At 31.0% G+C, this 20,712-nt stretch overlaps 1 protein-coding gene across 1 annotated transcript; it reads right to left on the reverse strand.

Moving 5' to 3' along the window:
* Nucleotides 1–556: 556 nt before the first annotated feature.
* LOC126733866 (protein Lilipod) lies at nucleotides 557–20,712 on the reverse strand. The gene is made up of 11 exons (XM_050437294.1): nucleotides 20,564–20,712; nucleotides 20,350–20,465; nucleotides 16,094–16,163; nucleotides 15,840–16,034; nucleotides 12,664–12,894; nucleotides 11,515–11,580; nucleotides 11,306–11,458; nucleotides 9,011–9,175; nucleotides 8,800–8,954; nucleotides 8,515–8,746; nucleotides 557–1,727 (listed from the first exon to the last, which is right to left on the reverse strand). Exons 2-11 carry the CDS (start codon nucleotides 20,416–20,418, stop codon nucleotides 1,519–1,521), a joined length of 1,545 nt encoding a protein of 514 aa, XP_050293251.1. The 5' UTR covers nucleotides 20,419–20,465; nucleotides 20,564–20,712; the 3' UTR covers nucleotides 557–1,518.

Consider the following 20,712-nt stretch of genomic DNA (forward strand, 5'->3'; position numbering starts at 1 on the left):
ATTTGAAAATTTAAAGGCTATCGTACACGCGCAGATTTGTTGTTGTTAAGACTTAGAAAATATTCATTAAATTGGTTATAATAAAAGGAGAAAATTAAATAAAAAGGAAATGGTAGTTTTAATTTGGAGAGAAAAACAAATAAATATTATAAAAGATAAAAAACTATTTGGAGGTTCACAAACTAAATGTGGACGGACCACTCTTGGTCTTCCGAAAACCGCTTATACCATTCAAAAACACGCACACGAGATTTTTCAATATAGGCTACGCTATAATTTAACGAAAAATTTTACATTGCTGCTGTTTTTCGTCCCATGTTATCAGCACGAAAAAAAACACGTGTATTTGTATTGTCTGTAGAAAAAATACTACTATACAACGATTTAAGCGTGATTTCGTACTGGAATAGTACACACTTCCACCTAATCAACGTTGCGTGCAGTTCCCCCTACCAATCTAGGAGGAGGCTTGTGAATGGAGTGTCACTGAGAATAATACTCTTACAATGATGACGCTTTTATAAAATAGCAGATGACAGTAATAATAAATAAAAAACAAAATTATTTATTTTTTATTTTTAAACTTACAAATTTGCTTACATTAGCAAGATTACATAGACTAGCTCGGGACTGTTTAATATGAGTATATCAAAAATGCCTATAGCTAACTTAAATTTAACACAAATAAGATGACTTCTTAAATAAATATATTTAAAAATTAACTGGATTATGTCTTTATTATAGCGTATAAGCGTAATACATTACAGACAAATCAGACTTTCTTAAGGGCTCTAAGAATGATCAATGATAACTGGCATACCAAATGTTTATGGTGGGGAACTCCTATATATAAATTATATCACAAAAGCTTTTAAGGTGAATTCTTAAATGGGGTACGCGTATTTACTCTTAGTCCACAGGGTGGGATTATATTAAATCTAATTAAAGAAATTGTATTATTTTAACATACTATTTTTAGGAATAACTGGTTATCAAAAGAATCTAGAACAACTCTTATTGGGTTATAAGGTCAAATTATTATTCATGCTGAATTGCGTGTTTCCTAAAGTGCTTTCCCTCAGACCTACAACCTGCACAAATTGCTTGAAGAAAGTCGATTATTTCGAACCATGGCTACAGTTTAGGCCATACTTGAGTGAGTGTTATGTTTTTTAATTTAATTTTTTTAATAAATAGATATGAGATCATAAACGATTGAGCAAAAAGGTTAATTATTAACTAATAAGAAAACGAAATTACATACTTTTACTTTCAAGCTAGTGAGATTTTCTAGATACTTTTAATAAAAAAAGATCTCGATACAACAAAAAACTATAAAAAATCTTTAGGGAATAAGTATACCGGTAATTAATGATACAGTATGCTAAACTGCTGATATTAAACTATAAAGAGGTGTATATAAACTCTGCCTTGCTTTTTCTTACTACAACTTTAAAATCAAACATAATTATTTTCACCGCAGCTTTCTTTCGGGTTGAGAAAATTAAAACGTAAAAATTAATTGATAAACGACACGCAATTGGTGACGTACACGTAATTTTCTACTAAACGGGCGTATAAATCTCTTCGAACTTTTGCCGTAAATTTATTTACGATGCAAAGCGATGACGCGGTGGCGAATACAATATTGTATGATAAGACGATTTTGAAGTTACCGAGCCATTCGATGCTGCCAAATTCACCTAGGAGGTCAAAGTTTGTAATTCCTGAAATAAAAACCGTATTTAAGCAATTTTCTTCCTATTTGGTTATAAACATAATATCAGATATAATTTACAGTTTAAATAAAAAAATCATTAAAGTAACTTAATCTTTTTAACAAAAGTGGTAACAGCGATGAAATGAACGAGATATACAACTAATGAGCTAATCCTAATTAATTTAATAGAAAAACTATTTAAACAAATTCTATGTACCACCTGAATGCGAGGCCTCAAGCCACAGTTTCTAGTATGGATTTCAATATAAATTTATTACTGACAAAATAAGTACCAATCGATTGCCATATACCGCACTATGGTTAGTTTTTCTGAGCACCACATGAATGTCAGTAAATCTCACAAAGTATTCTGTTATAACTTTTTCTTGTAAAATATCAGCTACTATTTCTACATTAATGCAATCAATTTAGAGTGTTAGGGTGAAATAAAAAATACAGAAGTAATCCGCATTGAAAAGTTCAGAAGAACATTCTGAGGTATCTTTCTTTAGATCAGGAAAAAATACTGTATATCCATTTAAAAATTTATACAGGGGTAGTGACCATATTACATATAATTTCCTTAAGATAACTATATTCAACAATATGCAACATTCAAAAAAATGTGTTTTTGAGACTCCAAACACTAGGATTTCGCCTAATGATAGATACTGTACTTTCGGATTATACCAGCCCGTCCAAAAGAAGTAAGTAAAGTCTTGAGTAATAAAATCACAAGTTAAAAAGAGAACGATTGCGTTTCTCGTGCTTCCCGCTCTAAAAAAATTAATCATCATTTAGATACGAATACAAACATAACATCGGCAGATTTAAGGTAATAAATGGTTTGGGGTCATTACTCCTCCACCCTTAGATTTTTCAACGTCCTTCAACGTTGATTAGTTTTTGCAGAATTTTTAGTGACATTGCTTTCTGGTCACATTGTTTCTGCCAAAAATATGTGACAAATGCTAGGACACATAACAGTATATAATAAAAATGAAACCTGAAGCAGAATAAGATGTTCAAGTGGTTCCATTAGATCTTCTTGGATTTTATTTTATTGATAAATTCGTCTCACAAAGTTTCATGGCTTTGGGAAATGAAATAGAATTATTATTTGATGCTAAAGAGTATTTGTGTTTTTTAATTATGTTGTTGCGTTGGCTTTGTATCAAATTGCAATCTTCAAGGGTAAATTTGGTGCAAAAATTAAGCGATTTTTTGTAAGTGAGAGTATGCACTTGATAATTGTGTTGGACTTTGGCATACTTACATTTTTGAGACAAGGTGCAGTATCAGCTATGGGATTGGAGCAGACCTATTTTGAATTAATTTCTTCACAAAATATATATTCAATTATTACAAATAGTATTTGCTAGGCCTAATTGAAATATTCAACTCGTTATTTGGGATAGGGTACACTAAACTTAAATTACAAACAGTATTTAAAAAAATAGGTATCTTAACTATTAATACTGACATATTAGAAACTCGACCCAAGATGCTCATGAAGCCTCAAATTAGAATTTGACCCAAATTGAACATAGGAGGGAGGACTGGCAAGAATGACACTAAAATTTTGCTTATTAGTCCGGCATACATATGAGTAATTTTCCGCATTATTTCGTGGCATCTATAAATCACAAAAAAAAATATGCGCGCGAGTGGAAATCGTAGCGCGAAATGAATTTAGACGTGCTTTCCGATGAATGGCCACAAATCGTTTAGTACTTCTTAAATTAGCAAACGCTTGATCATACTTCATGATAAGTTTTAATAAGTTTATAGCCTGATAGCAATCTCAGAGCTTGCCAATAGAGATACTTGATAATATCTCTATGGATATTTAACACATTTAAATACCCTGAGTTACCGGGAGCGGAGTGTTATATAGAGCGTGTTTGTTGTAGGAGCGTCAGATTTGAGATGAATTCAAAACAGACTATTTAACACGATTTTTTCCCACATGTATACGGTTTTTCGTTCCGTTCTTTCCTGCAGAACATTTCAAACCATGAGAAAGATATGGAATTACTAAACCACACTCTGATTTTTATGAGTAATTATTTGGATATGCCAAAAACAATTAAGCTATATAGACAAACTATTTACAAAGACCACTTGCTCGTTGATGAAGGTCAAAGGAAGCCACCAAATAAGAAATTTAAAAAAAATCGGAAATAAAAAAAAATAGGTATTCTACTTACAACATGCATTATTATATTAGTGTTCTTCTCATGTTAATTTCAGTTTTATATTCAAACTTCAATGACTGAGTGTAAATTTATTATATTATGGTTAAATATGTCCAGAAGATTCTTTAAAATAATTAACAAGTTTCCCTAATTCAGTGTTTACATATAACATTGTTTCTTTTATACTTCAGTAAATTAATTTTTTTTTGCACCCTTTCCTCTATGGCCCTCGGTTCCTGTTGCTTTATTCTAGGCGGCCACTTTTTAAAAGTAGATCACAAAAATTAAATTTTAAAGACCTTCAAAAAATTCAAATTATAAATAAATAATAAAAAGTTACAAATTATTTGTCCCGTTTTTCCTTTTATCGAATGCCTTGAGTCGACAAATTAGATGCAACGACATCAATTCGCGGTGTTACTGTTTTCCGCGATAAGCAGACTCAATATTTTCTGGACATAATTTTTTGCCCATACAGTGGACACTCGGAATCGACTTTTCTTTTTTTATCCTCTATTATCTTAAAAGTGGTGCTTATTGCTTAAGTTCGTTCGCCCCCACCACTCACTTCACCACACTTTTCACCAGTATTATGCAACACCCGAAATACGCGGCTAGATTAGCTTTACCAAAGTTTACAGAATAAATCATAGCGTATTCTGTAAACTTAAACTTTACCTATAGGCTATGCACCTATTATTCTAGTCTTAGAACATTGAAAGGCTAGAATTAGTAAACAACAACTTTGTTTGAGTCCAACATGTGCACAGGGGCAAGAGGGGTGTTTTGTTTACAAACATATTTGCCGATTCTCTGTTGTCAAGTCGACGCAAATTTCCAACGGAGGAAATTTTTAGCTATATTTTAACAACCATTATAACGTTAATTTAACTTATTTGTGTTGTATTTTATAGGAAAATTTAAAATAAAAAGTATAAATACTGCAATTAACCTATTTTAAGAATAAATATAATGTCGTTAAGCAAAAAAAAAAACAAAATTATTAACATTCTTATCCCTAAAACTGCTTCTAAAAAATTTGAAGCGACAACACCGGAGCTTAAGCGCCTGAACCATACGCGTAGTGTCATCTGTCAAACGGCTTTTTGTTTATTTTCGGGATTCGTGTATTTTCTTTAATTTTCGGTTTCTAAAGGAAAAAGGCCACATTTTAGTGTTTTTTTTAATTGCTAGGATGGGAAAAACGTGTCGTTTGAGCCGCATCATGATAAAAAGGTGATTCAAGCCGATCTTTTCACAAGTAAGTACCGATACTTTCATAACATCACATCATGGGGTAACCATCATCATAAACGTAGAATAGGGGATCTTATAGATAAACCTAATAAAAACCCGAATGTGAAAGTGTGCGTAAAATACCAAAATATTTATATTTTTAAATCTAAATATTTTTTTGAACATATTCATCTATCAATAGGCTATAAAAAATATAAAACTAGAATTTTGTCCCTGGTTTTATTACAGGATTTTATATTTTTTTTTTGTTGTTTTGGCAGAAAGAAGGCATACCTAATACCCATGTACGTATCTATGTATAGTTATGTTTTTTTAATATAGACATTAGGTAGATAGATGAAATTACTAATTTTTTATTGCCTTTAAAGAATTTTGAAATTTATTTAGATATTGATATCTATGATTGTATAAAGTTAATTTTGTCTTTCCCTAAAATTTGGTGTTGACTAAAAATGGATTTGATTAATGGAAATCAACACAATTAAACAGAACATATTTGTTTGTTCAGATCACATCCTTAGAAGTGATTTCTTATATATGGAAGATAATATGATCAGTAGCCAGACTTTATTAAAAAAATCAGCTCTACTTCAAAGGTAATTTTTTTTGAAATATATTTTTCTAGTATAAAAAAATCGTCACAAAAAGGATTAGTGTTACTCATATAAGCTTTATTTATACCTAATACTTATTAAATTAGGTATGTATGTAAAACTATTTTTTTACTAGGATTTCTGATGCACTGGTTAAAAACAGCAGCCGATAATTCAGTTAATTTACCAAGCGATTTACCCTTTAAAGCTGCAGGGGTAGCTTTCCTGAAGAGTGCAAAAACTTCTTTAGCTTCCAAAATGGTATATAGTACAAACAGTGAAGCTAATATAGGCAAGTATGGATAATTAAAATAGATTAATATTCTTGATACATCAAATTTTGTATAATTACAGATCTGATCATTCATCATCAACAATAACTGCATCTGAGATTAATAGTTCTACAGTAACCGTGGGGTCTAGGTCAACAATTACTATTTCTCATCCAAGCCGTTTTTGTTTAACTGCTACACATTCCCTGACTCTGCCAAGGAAAAGGTAAAAATACACTCAAAATAGACTACTAGTCTTATGCCATGTATCATCCTATTCTATGTATCTTATTTAAAAGTGATATAGTATTTTATTGTGTTATATTTGTTTAATTAAATCAAATGTATGATATTACCAAGATTCTTTATAATAACATATATTTTATTGATCAATTGGATTATCATAATACATTTTTTTAATTTTTTCTTTTTAATTTTGGTAATACTATATTTTTATGTATATTATTCTAGGGTAAAATCAAAATGATATCCTGAGGACCTAAGCACTGATGATTCCACCGTTTCAAAAGCTAAATCACTTGTAACCAAATTATGGAAAAAAAAATAAAGAACAAAAAATTAAAATTCGAAGATTGCAATAAACAAATTTGCCCCAAAGAAGTTGAATTAGATGTCTCAAGTCATTATTAAAATGCTTAAGAAATAATAACATGATTTTCGAAAAAGCCCAACATACTACATATTTTATTTGACTTGTAAAAGTACTTGTTTGTATATTACTACTAATAAACTATCTAATCTAATCTATTGTACATAGTCTTTATTCTTAGGTAAGCTTTGTTTTTTAGTATAAATTAATATGATATAATATTTGGTATTAGGTATTATATAGGTCACTGTTAAATGTCTCAAAACCATTGTACAGGCTAAATACTCATATCTTATAACCTATAAAAAACCTGCAACTCCTTCACAATTTGAACATCCTTGTAGATTTAACTCTTTCCGCTGAATCAATACTGTCCCTTTGAAAAAGTCAGCACCATAGAAGTATATATTATGTGATATAATGTAAGTGATGTAAAACTGAGTTTTGTCCAATTTAATAATAACAATAAAATTTTGCAAAATGTTAATAATTTGTGTCTTAAAACATGATTTATTAAGAAATCTATAATATTATATTAATAAAATATTTAATTTCCATAAAAATGCTTTGACAAAAATGGTGCCTTTTATTAGGACCTTCCTCTAACGAAGTCCGTTAAAAAAACACATAAATAGCTCATAAATGGTAATATTACTTATACTTAAACTCTATCATAATTAATAAAAATTTATCAGGTAAATATTTGTTAACGACGTCACTGGTAGAGAGTGCTTGTATCAGTGGCATCAACAATGCGATCGAGCGGCGTTGCGATGCCATTACCGTTTTCTCGTTTTTTCGTACTTTATTTTCATTTATTTAAAGTTAATATTGACTTCGATATAGAGTATTTTATCAAATTTATTTTAAAAAAATGCTTGATATTTTATTAAAGGGGAGCAGTAGTATTGTTTTGAGTCTTCGGAAACAACTGAAAATTTTTATGATATTATAAAGTGATTTTTGCCATTTCTGTATAAGCATTTGGCATCATTGCATCAGAGATGTTGCAAGCAAACAAACCTGTCCATAGTTCCACGGCATGCTACTTCTAGCCTTTCAATGTTCTAAGATTCTAGTATAATTAGATTGACCGTCAAAACGTAATATCAATGTCGATGGACCCTTGGCGGGCGGGATTCAATACCTTCACGGATCGTACTTTGCCCATCACTGCACTAGTGCGTAAAAAATCTATCTAAATATTTGAAAGTTACGTCTTATTGAAAAAATTAAAAATATAGGTACTTTATTTGATATTATTAAAAAGGATATTTTATTACATTATATATGGTTTATAAGGGCATAAAAAATTATAAACACTGGATAATAATTACCAATTTAGACCTTGCGCACCATATATGTACGTAATTTTTTTATTTTGTTCCTTTTTTTCTTAATTACAACTTTTTTACCAGATATTTTTCAAGCCTTTCAATCTGTTTTTATTTTACGTTTATTAAATTTTCAATAGTAGTAGTAGTCCTGCCATACTTAATGACAGGTGTCAACGGTTTTAAGAATCGCGATACCATCCTTTTTGTCTGAGAAAACTATTCTTCTCTCAATTAGTTTTTTTAGTTAGAATTGTTTTTTTTTCTGATTAGCAAATAAACTTTTTAATTTTGAATTTGAAGTAATATTAGATATTAATATTTTAAAACCAAATTTTCTTTTTAACTTAACTAATATTGTAAACAAATATGTATATAACATTGAGCGATTTTGAGCCCGCGGCCTACTGAGCGGAAATTAATTATTTTGCGCCCTACATTTAAAAGGTAACCTTAATAAACCATGGCGCGTGCATAAAGTCAGTATACTCGGTAGGAGAAAAAATATATCATAAGATGTATACACTTACCTAAAGTTTTACACAACAACGGTAATGCAGTACTAATAACCAAAACTAAGGCACAATTGACAATCACCAACGTAAAAGAGGTACCACCAGGTGTTGGCCTAATTTTTTTCATAAATGGGGCTGAATACAGGCCAATGGATGAAGTAACGATGAAGTATACGATCATTATTATCTCCAAGGCCGCCCCTACGGGACCTAGCCTTGACAGTGAAGCTACGCCTAACGTAAATTGCTGCAAAATTAAAAATAAAATCTTCATATTTACAAGAATAATAGCAATTTTACCTTGGAACTATTTGGTAAAGCTTTAAGGCCTATCAAAATTGAGAGAATATTTTGGATCACGAGCAACACTGCGATTCCTGTGAATCCAATTAAAAGCAGCATTGCTATTGGATAAACGAGATTTCTTCTCAAAGAAGAAGTTTTTCTCTGTTTATCTACAATATAAAATAGTTATTGATTAATGAATTATAAATAAACAACAGGGAACTACCTAAAATTGATCTTTTAGCTTCCAATTGTTTTAAAACGCTGCCTAATTTTGTGCGCAATTCACCGTTGCGCAGCTTGGTTACACACTCTACGGGTTTGCTTTCATCTGTCGTAAGAAAAATACCGTTTTCAAAGGACATTGGAGTTGGATCCACACAGTAAAAACCTAAAATAAATATAACTTAAAGAAAAGAACCATTTTTTTAGTAAATAAATTTATAACACACTACTGGGTGGTCCAGAAAGTTGTTAATTTTATAAAATTAAATAAAAAAAAACCCGTTGATCAATTGTAACAAATTTATTCTTAAAATTTACAGAAAACTTGGGAAATTTATGTCTTAAAAATTACGTTGTCCAAATGTGCCTCATTTCTTTCTTGGCACTCCTCAAGCCGACCCCCAAAATTTTCAATAACGCGTTGGCAAGTTTCTGGAGTTATCGCTTCAATTTCTTGCTGGATATTGGCCTTTAGATCATTCAGGGTGGCGGGTCGGTTGCTGTACACCTTACTCTTAAGGTATCCCCACAAAAAAAAATCGCAGGGAGTCAGGTCTAGGCTTCGGGCGGGCCACTGAATGTCCCCTCTTCGGGAGATTAATTTATTGGGAAAAAGCGCCTGAAGACAGGTTGGAGGTGTGGCAGGTGGCACCGTCCTGCTGAAGCCAAGTGTTTCGATTGTATCCCTCAAACTCCTGAAGGGCGGGAGCGAAAAATGTTTGAAGCATGTCTATATAACGCTGCGAATTTACGGTAATTGCGTTGCCTCGAGCTTCTTCGAAAAAATAGGGACCGATTATTCCTGATCCCGACATTGCAGCCCAAACCGTGACCTTTGGGCTATGCAGGGGCCTTTGATTGGGTGTTCACATGGCCATTTAGGTGAAAATGAGCCTCATCGGAGAAAAAAATGTTGTTGAATCGCTGAAATCGATTCATTACTTCGTTGGCGAACAAAAGTCTTGCAGGAGGGTAATTTTCCTTTAATTCCTGCTCTAATTGAATTTTGTAAGGATGCATGTTTAAATCTTTGTGAAGAATTCGCAGCACCGACGATCTGGAGACATTTAATGCCGCTGCGCGCTTGCGAGAAGACAAGGTCGGTTCTCGGCGTATAGACTAGTGATGCGAAGAGTCCGGAATAATCGTCCGTTCAATCCGAATATCAAATTATTCCGAATCAATCCGAATATCTAAATCGTCCGGATACACGCCGCCCGTCGTCCGTTCGACCGACAATGAAATAAAAGCTTGCACGAGGCTCACGAAGTTCCACGTTCCACCGGCTGAGAGAATCCGAATTAAATCGTCCGGACAAATATCGGCAATATCGTCGCGTCGCCTTTTGTAATTATTGTTTTATCTATCCTTATTGTACTCATTTAGAAACATAATAGACAATACAAGAACGCCCAAGTTGTTTTAAGGGTCGCCTGACTTTCAGAAGTTTTTTTTTAAACAAACCATTTTTGTATTGATATTTTGCATTGTTTAAAATATACTTGATTTATTACATACATAATTAGCTATTTTAGTTTTAGCATCATGTAGAAATCCGTAAAAACGAAATGTCTAATGAGTGGCATAATGCATACCTCATATTCGAAAAACAGCTATAAAAAACGTTTATCGGACGGTCGAGCATCGAGCCCGAAACATGGCATAATTTGCCGAACGGGCAAGACATCGAGCAGATGAATTAATCCGGATGAAAAAACCGAATTTTAATTCATCCGAATCAATATCGTCCGGATATTGAATTCATCCAGATTTTTACAACACTAGTATAGACGCTCTCACCCGAGCAACCGTTTCGGGAACTCTCGTTGTCCTTGGCCCACCCGAATTTCGTTTATTTAACGTCGAACCGGTGTCGTTAAACTTACGTACCCATTTTACGATCAGCTGTGGGCTTGGGCACTGGTTAATGTCATGCAAATCAAAATGTGCCCGATATCTATGGCGCACAATGGTGGCCGAATTGTTGTTACGGAAATACTCTCGTACACAAAACGAGCGTTGCTCTCCCGTACAGCGCTGCATGGTGACTAAATTTCCCTGAACCAAGCTATAGATTGAGCACGCGCGCACGATTCTAGCCCCCCTACCAAATTTTATATGAAGCGTAAAAAAATGAACATATTTCTGAACTACCCGTTATAATATTCAATAATCGGAGTTAAGGCTGTTAGTTACTCTTTTAAGTCTCTTTTTTTATTATATACCTGAAACCCAACTTCTTGTTTGAACAGAAAAAAATCATAAAATCAGATCAGAGTGAATAAAAAATTGGTACCTGTATGTTCAACTCTTTTCAGTCTTCGCATTAAACATTCAGCTTCAAAATCACAGGTCGAGTACTCCTCATTTAAATCAACAAGAAATTGCGGCTTAACTAACACGGTTCCTACAACATCAAACAGTCGAACAAGTCCTAGCGGAGTACATACTATAATAGAAAGAAATTTAAGAGTAGAAGTATTGAGACAATTTAACATTAGTTACCTAATAAAATTAAAACTCCAAAGAATGATATGCACGAATATAAAAATGGCAGATACATCCATAAGCCTAAAAAAAAAAACAAATTCAGTAAAATGCAAGCATGTAATAATTAATATGACAAGTAACAAACTTTCTGAATAACTAAAAATATGTGTTTTAGAGCATTTTATGTACTAATGCATAAACATGAGCTAAATGGTTTAATAGACTGTACTTTTGTTTGTGTAATTCCAAGAAATATCAGAATTTTGAAAGACCATTTGAAAATTTAAGCTCTTTCTTAAAATAGAATGAAAAGCAATTAAAAAAATTGTGTGTTGTTCCTTTCTGTTTTCATTTAATGAAAAAGAGATCAATATGTGAATCGAAAATGTATCTAGTTACATTGTGTTGAAAACGGTGTTCATTCACTAGATATATAAATGAATTAGTTTATTTTCTGAAGACTTCCACTAGTGTGTCAATAAACGCTTCGTTCTCTAGACGTATATATCTTAAATGCCTTATATGACCAGCGATTGTTGCTTTTCATAAGGGCTGTTTGTCATGAAAGGTTTCATAGTATTTTTTTCTTTTTAGCCCGTCTACGTATCACGTCAAAATATATTAGGCTTATGAGGGGATCAATATTATAATTTTTGAATAAAGAAACAGTATCCTCATATCTGAACAGTTTGGATTCTCGATTTTTCTTTATTCTTCTTAAATTGCTTCACAGAAGGCTTAACTCTCCTGGTATGGTTGCAGCTATTTTTTGTGTTATAGCCAAAAAATTCGCACTGTGGACATTGGAAAAATCCTTTTATAGGTCCTTCTCTTCTTTAACTGTCATTCCCTTTTAACGATTTCTAGGATAGATCGTGCTGTCATACAGATGAAAATCAGTGACATGTAAGAAAAATAGTAACAGGCTTAAGAGCCCTGCGTTAGCTCTGGAAGAACACTAGACCACTTTTCTTCTCTTACTAAGAGCAACTATTTATTTTCTTACAGTAAATTTAGCAATTAACAACTTTGACCTTTAATTCTATTTCCCTTTAATAGACTTAAAACACATTCCTAACCATAGTTAACGATTTGATTATTAAAGGAAGTATTTTCGTGCCGTAGTAAAACCTGTTCAAAAGTCAGAGTCCTTACGATACTTACTAAATATAGGAATAACGTTAAACTCGTCTTTGTTCAGTAGCGCAGCCAAGACGAACGTCATACCCAAAACCACTAAGGCAAGAAGGTTGAAAACCACAAAGGTCTCGTATACTCTGGCCCATAATCCCTTGCGAGATCCGAAAAATCCCTCCGATTCAGTGAACAGATACGCGAATGGGAGTAAAACGAACATGGATAGGTTGGAGAACAGAAATACATAATTCCATAAACCTGCAAGAGATAAATGGTCAATTTTAATGAACGGTTGTTAATTAGTTCAATAGTACTGAACTTATGTGCTATAATTAATTATTTTTTGATAGACTTTCAAGTTAGCAAAAATGATTTATTTATCATTGAATGCTTATTTTCATAAGTGTGATTAAAGGACTAAAAGCAAGGCAAATTAACCAGCTTTTTTTATATATATATATTTTCGATTTTCCAAGGCAAATTTTTTTCACAATCCGAAATACAGGCCCAAATATATTGGGCAACTTTCCAGCAAAACTATTAATCCAACCTACTTTCTATTGAAATATTTAAATAATAGAATATTCACATTCGTTTTTTTGTACCGAGATTACATAAAACTTGTTATATTTGTAAATCTACACACTATCGAATATGACACATTTGTTAGTTAGACACTGCAAATATCAAAAAATCTTCAAAATCTTGAATATCATAGTATTGAATGTGCCATATTTGATAGTTGAATATGGGAAAAATCATGTAGGGTTTGCAATTAATACAAAGCATAATATCGAATGTGGCACATTCGATAGTTACGCTTTGGAGAAAATGCAAATTCTTTGAAATTAACGGATGTTATTTTATACAAAATTTTATATTCGATAGTTGGAGTTCGTAAGTATTAGCAGAGTATACGAACGTGGCTTCATTAATTTATCGAATGTGCCACATTTCTTATTGTGAAATTGTTTATATTTTCTGAGTTGGCGCTGAATCCGCAGCAAGTTTAGTTGGCACTGTCCAGGAAACCACGAGTGGCTATACTTAGATTTTCTTTAGCACGTGTTGTTTGCCGCCTTTATTGCAGAAAAATGTCAAAACGCAAAGAGCTAAGAAAAAAAAGCTAAGTAAAAGCAAAAAAATGAAGTAAATGAAATGGAACCAGTTATTGACGATCATTTTACTTTCATTGATGGTGCATGTATGGTTTCAATATAAAAGAATGAAAACAAACACATTTTAATGAAACGAAACTATAACGAGGACTTTTGTGGCGACGAAATTAGTGGCTACAAAAAAAAAGAGGATATTATCAAACAACTCCTTCTATTCCTTATAATAATAGACTTCCCATAACCGATGTAAAAAAAGAGATCTTTTGTCACAAAATTTGATCCCAAAACCCTACCACCAATACTACTACTCCCTACCAACTTCAAGCGAAGTAAGGGAATGTCTACCAGAGCCAGATGCTAATGAAGATGAAGATGAGCCCGAAGAGATTTAAAAAATATTTCTAATTGTAATTTAATTTCATGTTTAAATTTCCGTGAGAATGATGATTCTTCTATCATTTAATTCCACTTAACCATATTTTTATTTTGTTCTTGGTTTTGTTTTCTAATGTGTTTAGTGTTTATAATAAATAATTTGTATGTCAATTTTTGTTTCATCACTTGACTTTTATTAAAAACAAAAAAATTAAATTTTTATAACACAAACAATCGAATATGTCACATTCGATTCTTTGAAGTAAAATTTTTGACAAAGCCGTAAATTGGTACAAATTTTTAATAAGATGCAAAGTGACGAAAATAGATTTTTAGCCTATAATAACAAAAAAAAACTATAGGTATTAGCACTATCACAAAAAGAATTAAAAACTGCATAGCAGTAATATAAAAAAAAAACAAGTTCGCGTATGCGATAATTTTTAAATGACAATTAAATATGTTTTTTAGCTCTTCTGAAAAGTAGGCATTTTCACATTCGACATTTGGACATTGTAGGGACGATATTGCCTAATACTAAATACTAAAGATTGTCTTTATCTTATCAACCTAATTACCAACTATTAAATTAAAATTCCATACTCAACATGAAAATGTAATAAACCTAATTATAAGCCAATCAAAATGAACAAAGAACTATGTTTCTGGAAACATGGAAAATACTATTAACAATAAATAGTTCTTCTCAGCATCAAAATCTCAAAAGATCATTTAAATCATTAGCACAAGCCAGTCTACTATAAGATTATTAAAATATAATTTTACTTTTGGTAATATGAATGTAGAAATAAACTATGTTAAATCTATAATTTGGTCGAACGCCTTTCGCTAAAGTTTCCCTTGCAGATTTTTAATATTAATTACGTTAACACAATTTTTCTGATTGAATTTAAAAAAATATTAGAAAACAACTATGGCTTTATTTAAACAAAAATGTGCACACTTTGTTATAAATTGAAACGAAAAATCACTCAGTAGAACATTTAAAAGCAAGTTCATTTTATTTTCAACTTTAAAATGATCTATTATTAAAACATATCCTTGGAGGATATTTTCAAGCAAGTCGAAGGCGAGACGTCTGAAATTTTTATCGGTTGTTTTGTTTGTGTTTTATAATAATATAATCCTTTGCTTAAAATTGTAAAGCAAATATATTTTTGTGTGAAAGCTAAATATAAAATTTTAGACACATAAGGGCAGATCCTCCTCAAACAATGTACATGGGTTATAGATTGGTTGTATTACTGATATATTTTTACATAAATAGAAAATTTATCAATACTAGCTTCATCTATGTCGCCAAGGATATCAGAAGTAATTTGGCCATTTGGCTATATGAGTCTAATAACAAAAAAAAAACAGATTTATTTTATCAAGGAAATTTATACATCTAAAACCAAAGTTCTTAATGGATTGATGAAAAGGAACCTACTCCAGCAATGAGAAAAATAATGATAACTTAAGATGGAGATCAAATTCAATATATTGAAAGATTCTGGATTCTGGAGAACCATTGAAAATAAATTACTAAAACTGCTTACTGGGTTCACCAAGAATCCATATTATTTTAATTTTAAAATATAATAAATAGATACAACGCAGATACTTAATATTAACATTAATATTTTTGTGGAATCACTAAAAATATATAATTTCTATAAATAATAAATTAAGTCTTACTCAACTTACCTTGTATGAGCGATGAATTGAGCCATTTTATGTAGTAGCTATCTGAGCAGTTTACAAGTATTTCATTAGAAACAATAGATATAGGAAGTAACAAAACTGATCCTATAGAAACTGCTAGGGAGAATGTGCACAGCCAGGTGCTTATCCGATATACTGTTATTTCATCTTCATCACAACTGTAATAGTCTTCTTTACCTAAAAAATATAACAAAAATTAAGAGTTTTGTTCATAAAAAATAGATTAATCGAATTACCTCTCCTTTTAAACTTGTTTAAGGTTGTAAAACTGGCCGCATAAAGACATGCGAATAGGAGGAGAAAAATCTGTAAAAAAATATGGAAAAGTCAGTATTTTCTATATAATTCAAATCTGAGTTGTATAAAAATTATGCAATACCAGTATCTCCTAATACACAGATGTCCAATAGCTGTAATTGATTGGATATAATATGATATTGTTTTCAGATCATAATTTTTCATAAAAGTAACTAACTTTTTTTTGTTAAATTTTTGAAGTGTAATGCATTAGGAATTTCTTAGTGACCTGTATTCAGAGACTTGTCCAGGTATTCACTTAAGCAGGTAGTATGTTAAGGTATTAAGCTAAAGGATTTTAATTTTTTATTATAACTGCAAAAATGTGACTAAAATGGTATCTAAAATATCGGGAAATTTTAATTGAGTATACCTTTGGGGAAGTGACATACAGCGTTCCCAAAGAATAGGGAGATTTGGCTTGGATTTTAAACATTATTTTTAAATAGACATTTTAGGATGTTTTATCCTAAAACTTTGTTTCTTGCCTGTGCCTTGTCTGAAAACAATGATAGAACTCACTTTATAATTAGCATTTTTGGTAATTAGAAAGTGAATAAAGTATTCGGTTTTATGCATATCTACAATGTAAATGAAAAAAAGCAGATTGCAAAAGTATGAATCCCTAGTGTACTCCTTTCTCATAAGGCATAAAAGTCGATAGTAATGTATCATAGGATTGTAGTTTTGGTAGTAATAAATAATAACTTAATGTATCAAAGGCCTTACTAAAATCGAATAAGACCATATAAGTAGAATAATTTTGGTCTTCATTGATTCTTATATCATTTAAAATTTTTGTTAAGGCTGTAGAGGTATTAAGATTTTTTTTTAAACCATATTGAGAGGTGGGATTTACATTACTTGATTTAGTAAATTTATATATTTGCTTACAAATAAATTTTTCAAGAACCTTGGATAATGCCGGCAAAATACTTAGGGGTCTACGTTCTAGTACTTTTGCAACAGGCTTAATGTTGGCCTTATTCCATGTTGTAGATATTTGCTGTTGTAGTAAACATGCATTTACAATATTTATTAGCGGGTACAAACAAAACGACAAGCACAACTTAATATCCCGAATATACAACTCTAATTTATCAATAAGTTAAAAGGTTAACTGTTCATTATTAAATCTCTTTATTTTTATAAAAATTAGTTTTGACTAATAGCAAGAAGTGATTTTGAATATCTGTATGATTGTAATGTTATGATGTTAGGGAGTGAAAGTTAATAAGAATTAAGAACCAAATATTTTCAAAATCATGGAGTATCCAATCATAAGAAGTCAGCAAAGACTTTGTATAATATTAGTTTTGTCTTGAGAAATTGACTTAGCATGTAATCAGCTATTTTTCCTTGGAAAAATTGACCTAGCTTGTAACCAGTGTTTTTTAAATTTTCAAATTTTTTTAATTTTCCCTTGAAAAATTGGCTTAGCATAAAACCAGTGTGCTTCCATGATTAACATAAACATAGAGGAAAGGTTTTTAGGGGTTGGCGGTCTAGAATGTGTATTACCTCATTAATAAATTTAAAAAAAAGATAGTATTAGTATTTTAAAGATTTGGCTAAAATGTTAATTTTTATGGAGTTATTAGGTCATTATATTCTATATTTACTGTAATAAGTTGTTGTGAAATTGATTATTTATTTTCACAAGGCATTAAATATTAAGACAGGACGAGAATATTCCAACCATCTAGTTAATTATTTCTTTTACATTTAATGAATACATTCGTTCTATATATGCTAAATTTCTGTTTAACTCTTGAATATTTTGGAAATCTTTAAGCAAATAATACATCCAAATATGGGTTTTTACCAGTTGTTTTTTGAAATCATCTTATCCACTATTGTTACGATTGCCTACCCTGTTCAATTTCAAGCCAATTCAGATATATCAAAGTTATCTGGGATGGAAAACCAGATATTGAATAGTTAAGTACAGATGTTGTTAGTTAATGGCTATTACCAAAAAAATGGTAATTAAATACACATATGTCAACAATTTCTAAATCTCAGCACAATTAGCTAAAACAAACTAAATTGTCTGGGAGCAACATTGTTATCATTATCATCACCATTATAAATGTATTAAGGTATTGATTTATTTATCCAAACAAAAGGCATTAACTAATAAATAAAATTAAAGGCACATAATGCATTAAAAGTTGAACATCCACATATCTATGCGCACATAAGCATTTATGTACATGTAATAATGACTTATTAGTAATTGGTTGGATTGGGTTGGCTTGAATATACAGTATTGTGCAAAAAGATAGCAACATTGAACTTTCCTGTTATATATCTTTTAGTATCTATTTTATAAGTAAGGTTTATATATTATTTACAAGAATAGTTAGAGCCTGTTTATATTTTCATATTATCATATTTTTTGTATCATAATAAATAAAACACCAAATTGTTTTATGCAAATTTATTATTCAAAAATATAGCAACAAAAAATAGTTTTTGATTCTAAAAAAAATATAACCCAACCAAAATAAAATCAATTCAATATTTCGTGTAGTACCCCTTCTCCTTTATAACATCTGCACATCGTCTTGGCACGGACTCAATTAATTTCATAATATAGTCATTGTTCACTTCTTTCCAAGCCTTTTCCACTATTTCAAAGAGAATATTTGTGTTAGAGCATGTTATGTGCCTGATTTTGGTGTCAATGTAATGCCATAAATTCTCTATAGGGTTTAGGTCTGGCGATTGAGATGGCCAGACCATTACATTTATTTTTTCATCGAATAGCCACCTCTTAACAAATTGAGAAGCATGTTTTGGATCGTTGTCATGCTGAAATATGGCTGTTACTGGCATGACTTCATATATGGCACTAAATGTGTTTGCAGAATGTCTTTGTACATGAAACGATCCATTTTGCCCACTATTCTTACTATGGGTCCCATGCCACAAGCCGAGAAACATCCCCATACAAGAATATTTCCCCCTCTTAGATTCATCACTAAATACGACTTTCTTCCAATCAGCTACAGACCAGTGGACATGAGATTGGGCAAAGTGAAAACGAGCCTTGACATTCTTCTTTGAGAGTAATGGTTTTTTGGTGGGGCGATGAGCAGGTAAGTTGGCATCAAGTAATCTTCTCCTTACGGTACTGGAACTGAGGTTTACTCCTCCACCCTCTTTTAATTTTGCCAAAATTTGGGAAGAAGACAAAAAAGGATTTTCTTTGGAAATTCGTAGCAGCTGCCTATCCATTGTTAAATTTGTTTTTCTGGGTCTACCAGGAATGGGCGCCGGTGCAGCTGTTCCAGTAAGGCAAAATTTTTTGCAAACTCTGGATATAATTGACCTGTGAAGTCGTAAGCTTCTTGCAATGTCACTCTGCCTAACACCATTTTTGTAATGCTCCACAATAATTTTTCTTACATCACCAGAGACGGTTTTTGAGGGACCCATTAAGACCCGTTAATTCTGAGATTCAAAAATAACAACTTTACAGCAGGTAAATCGATATTTAACTGATAAAATAAATGCAAAACAAGAATGTTGCTATATTTATGCACATTGTCTAAATAAACAAACATGAAGTTTCTTACTCTGCATTGGCATTCTTATGATATCTCAGTATATTTATAAATAATACAGAGGCATGTACTTAAAAGTAAAGAAATAATATGGAATAAATAAAGGAGCAAATAATATTTTTGAAAACATCTCTTGTTGCTATATTTATGCACAATACTGTATAGATATGGTAGGGTGTATACTAAAGTAATAATACTGTACATACTAAAGTATGTACAGTAATTATTACATCCTTTGAACCAATTAATGATGACTGATCAATATTTTATATCAATATACACACTGCCTAATGTAATTGAAAAAATTGACAAAAGACAATCATTGAAAACTAATGTAGGCCAAATATTTCAGATATAAACAAACACAAGAAAATGGGCAAAGTTTGTCTCAAAAAAATAGTGTTTCCTCTTATTTCTTAATTTATTAATGTGTACAAATGTTTTCATTGTGCTTCCCATATTATACATACCTATTTGCTAAGAGTATGATATTAATTAATACATATAATATTTTATTGGTACATTTATTGTAGAGCCAAATTGAATATTTAAAAGAATTTTAGTTGAATGGTTATATATATGTGTTTTAAAATAACTCAATAAGATAAATCTTTAATACTTACAATTTGCTCTCGAACTGTATTATGAAAAATCTGTTCTGTGATATCTGGCTCTTCAAATTCCTCTTCCATAGCTCTTATTTTTTATATGTTTCTTCAACATTTTCTAGGTCTCTGAGCTCTACAATATGTACCTATAACAGCACATATACTTCAATAATTCATTTTATTTCAAAGCTTTTTTTATGGAACATTACTAACACAAGTAGATACTTACAACACGAAAACGTAGGTTGAATAAAAGATAATATATTGTACTTTTATTATTGTTAGCCAATAAGTACAATAAATTCAATATTTGTTGTTTTAGATAATATAATTTTCAAATCTAATCAAATGTAAATATGTACTGCTACCCTTCAGTCA

The sequence above is a fragment of the Anthonomus grandis genome, chromosome 1 (genome assembly GCF_022605725.1).
Source record: "Anthonomus grandis grandis chromosome 1, icAntGran1.3, whole genome shotgun sequence".
Taxonomy (NCBI): Eukaryota; Metazoa; Arthropoda; class Insecta; order Coleoptera; family Curculionidae; genus Anthonomus; species Anthonomus grandis.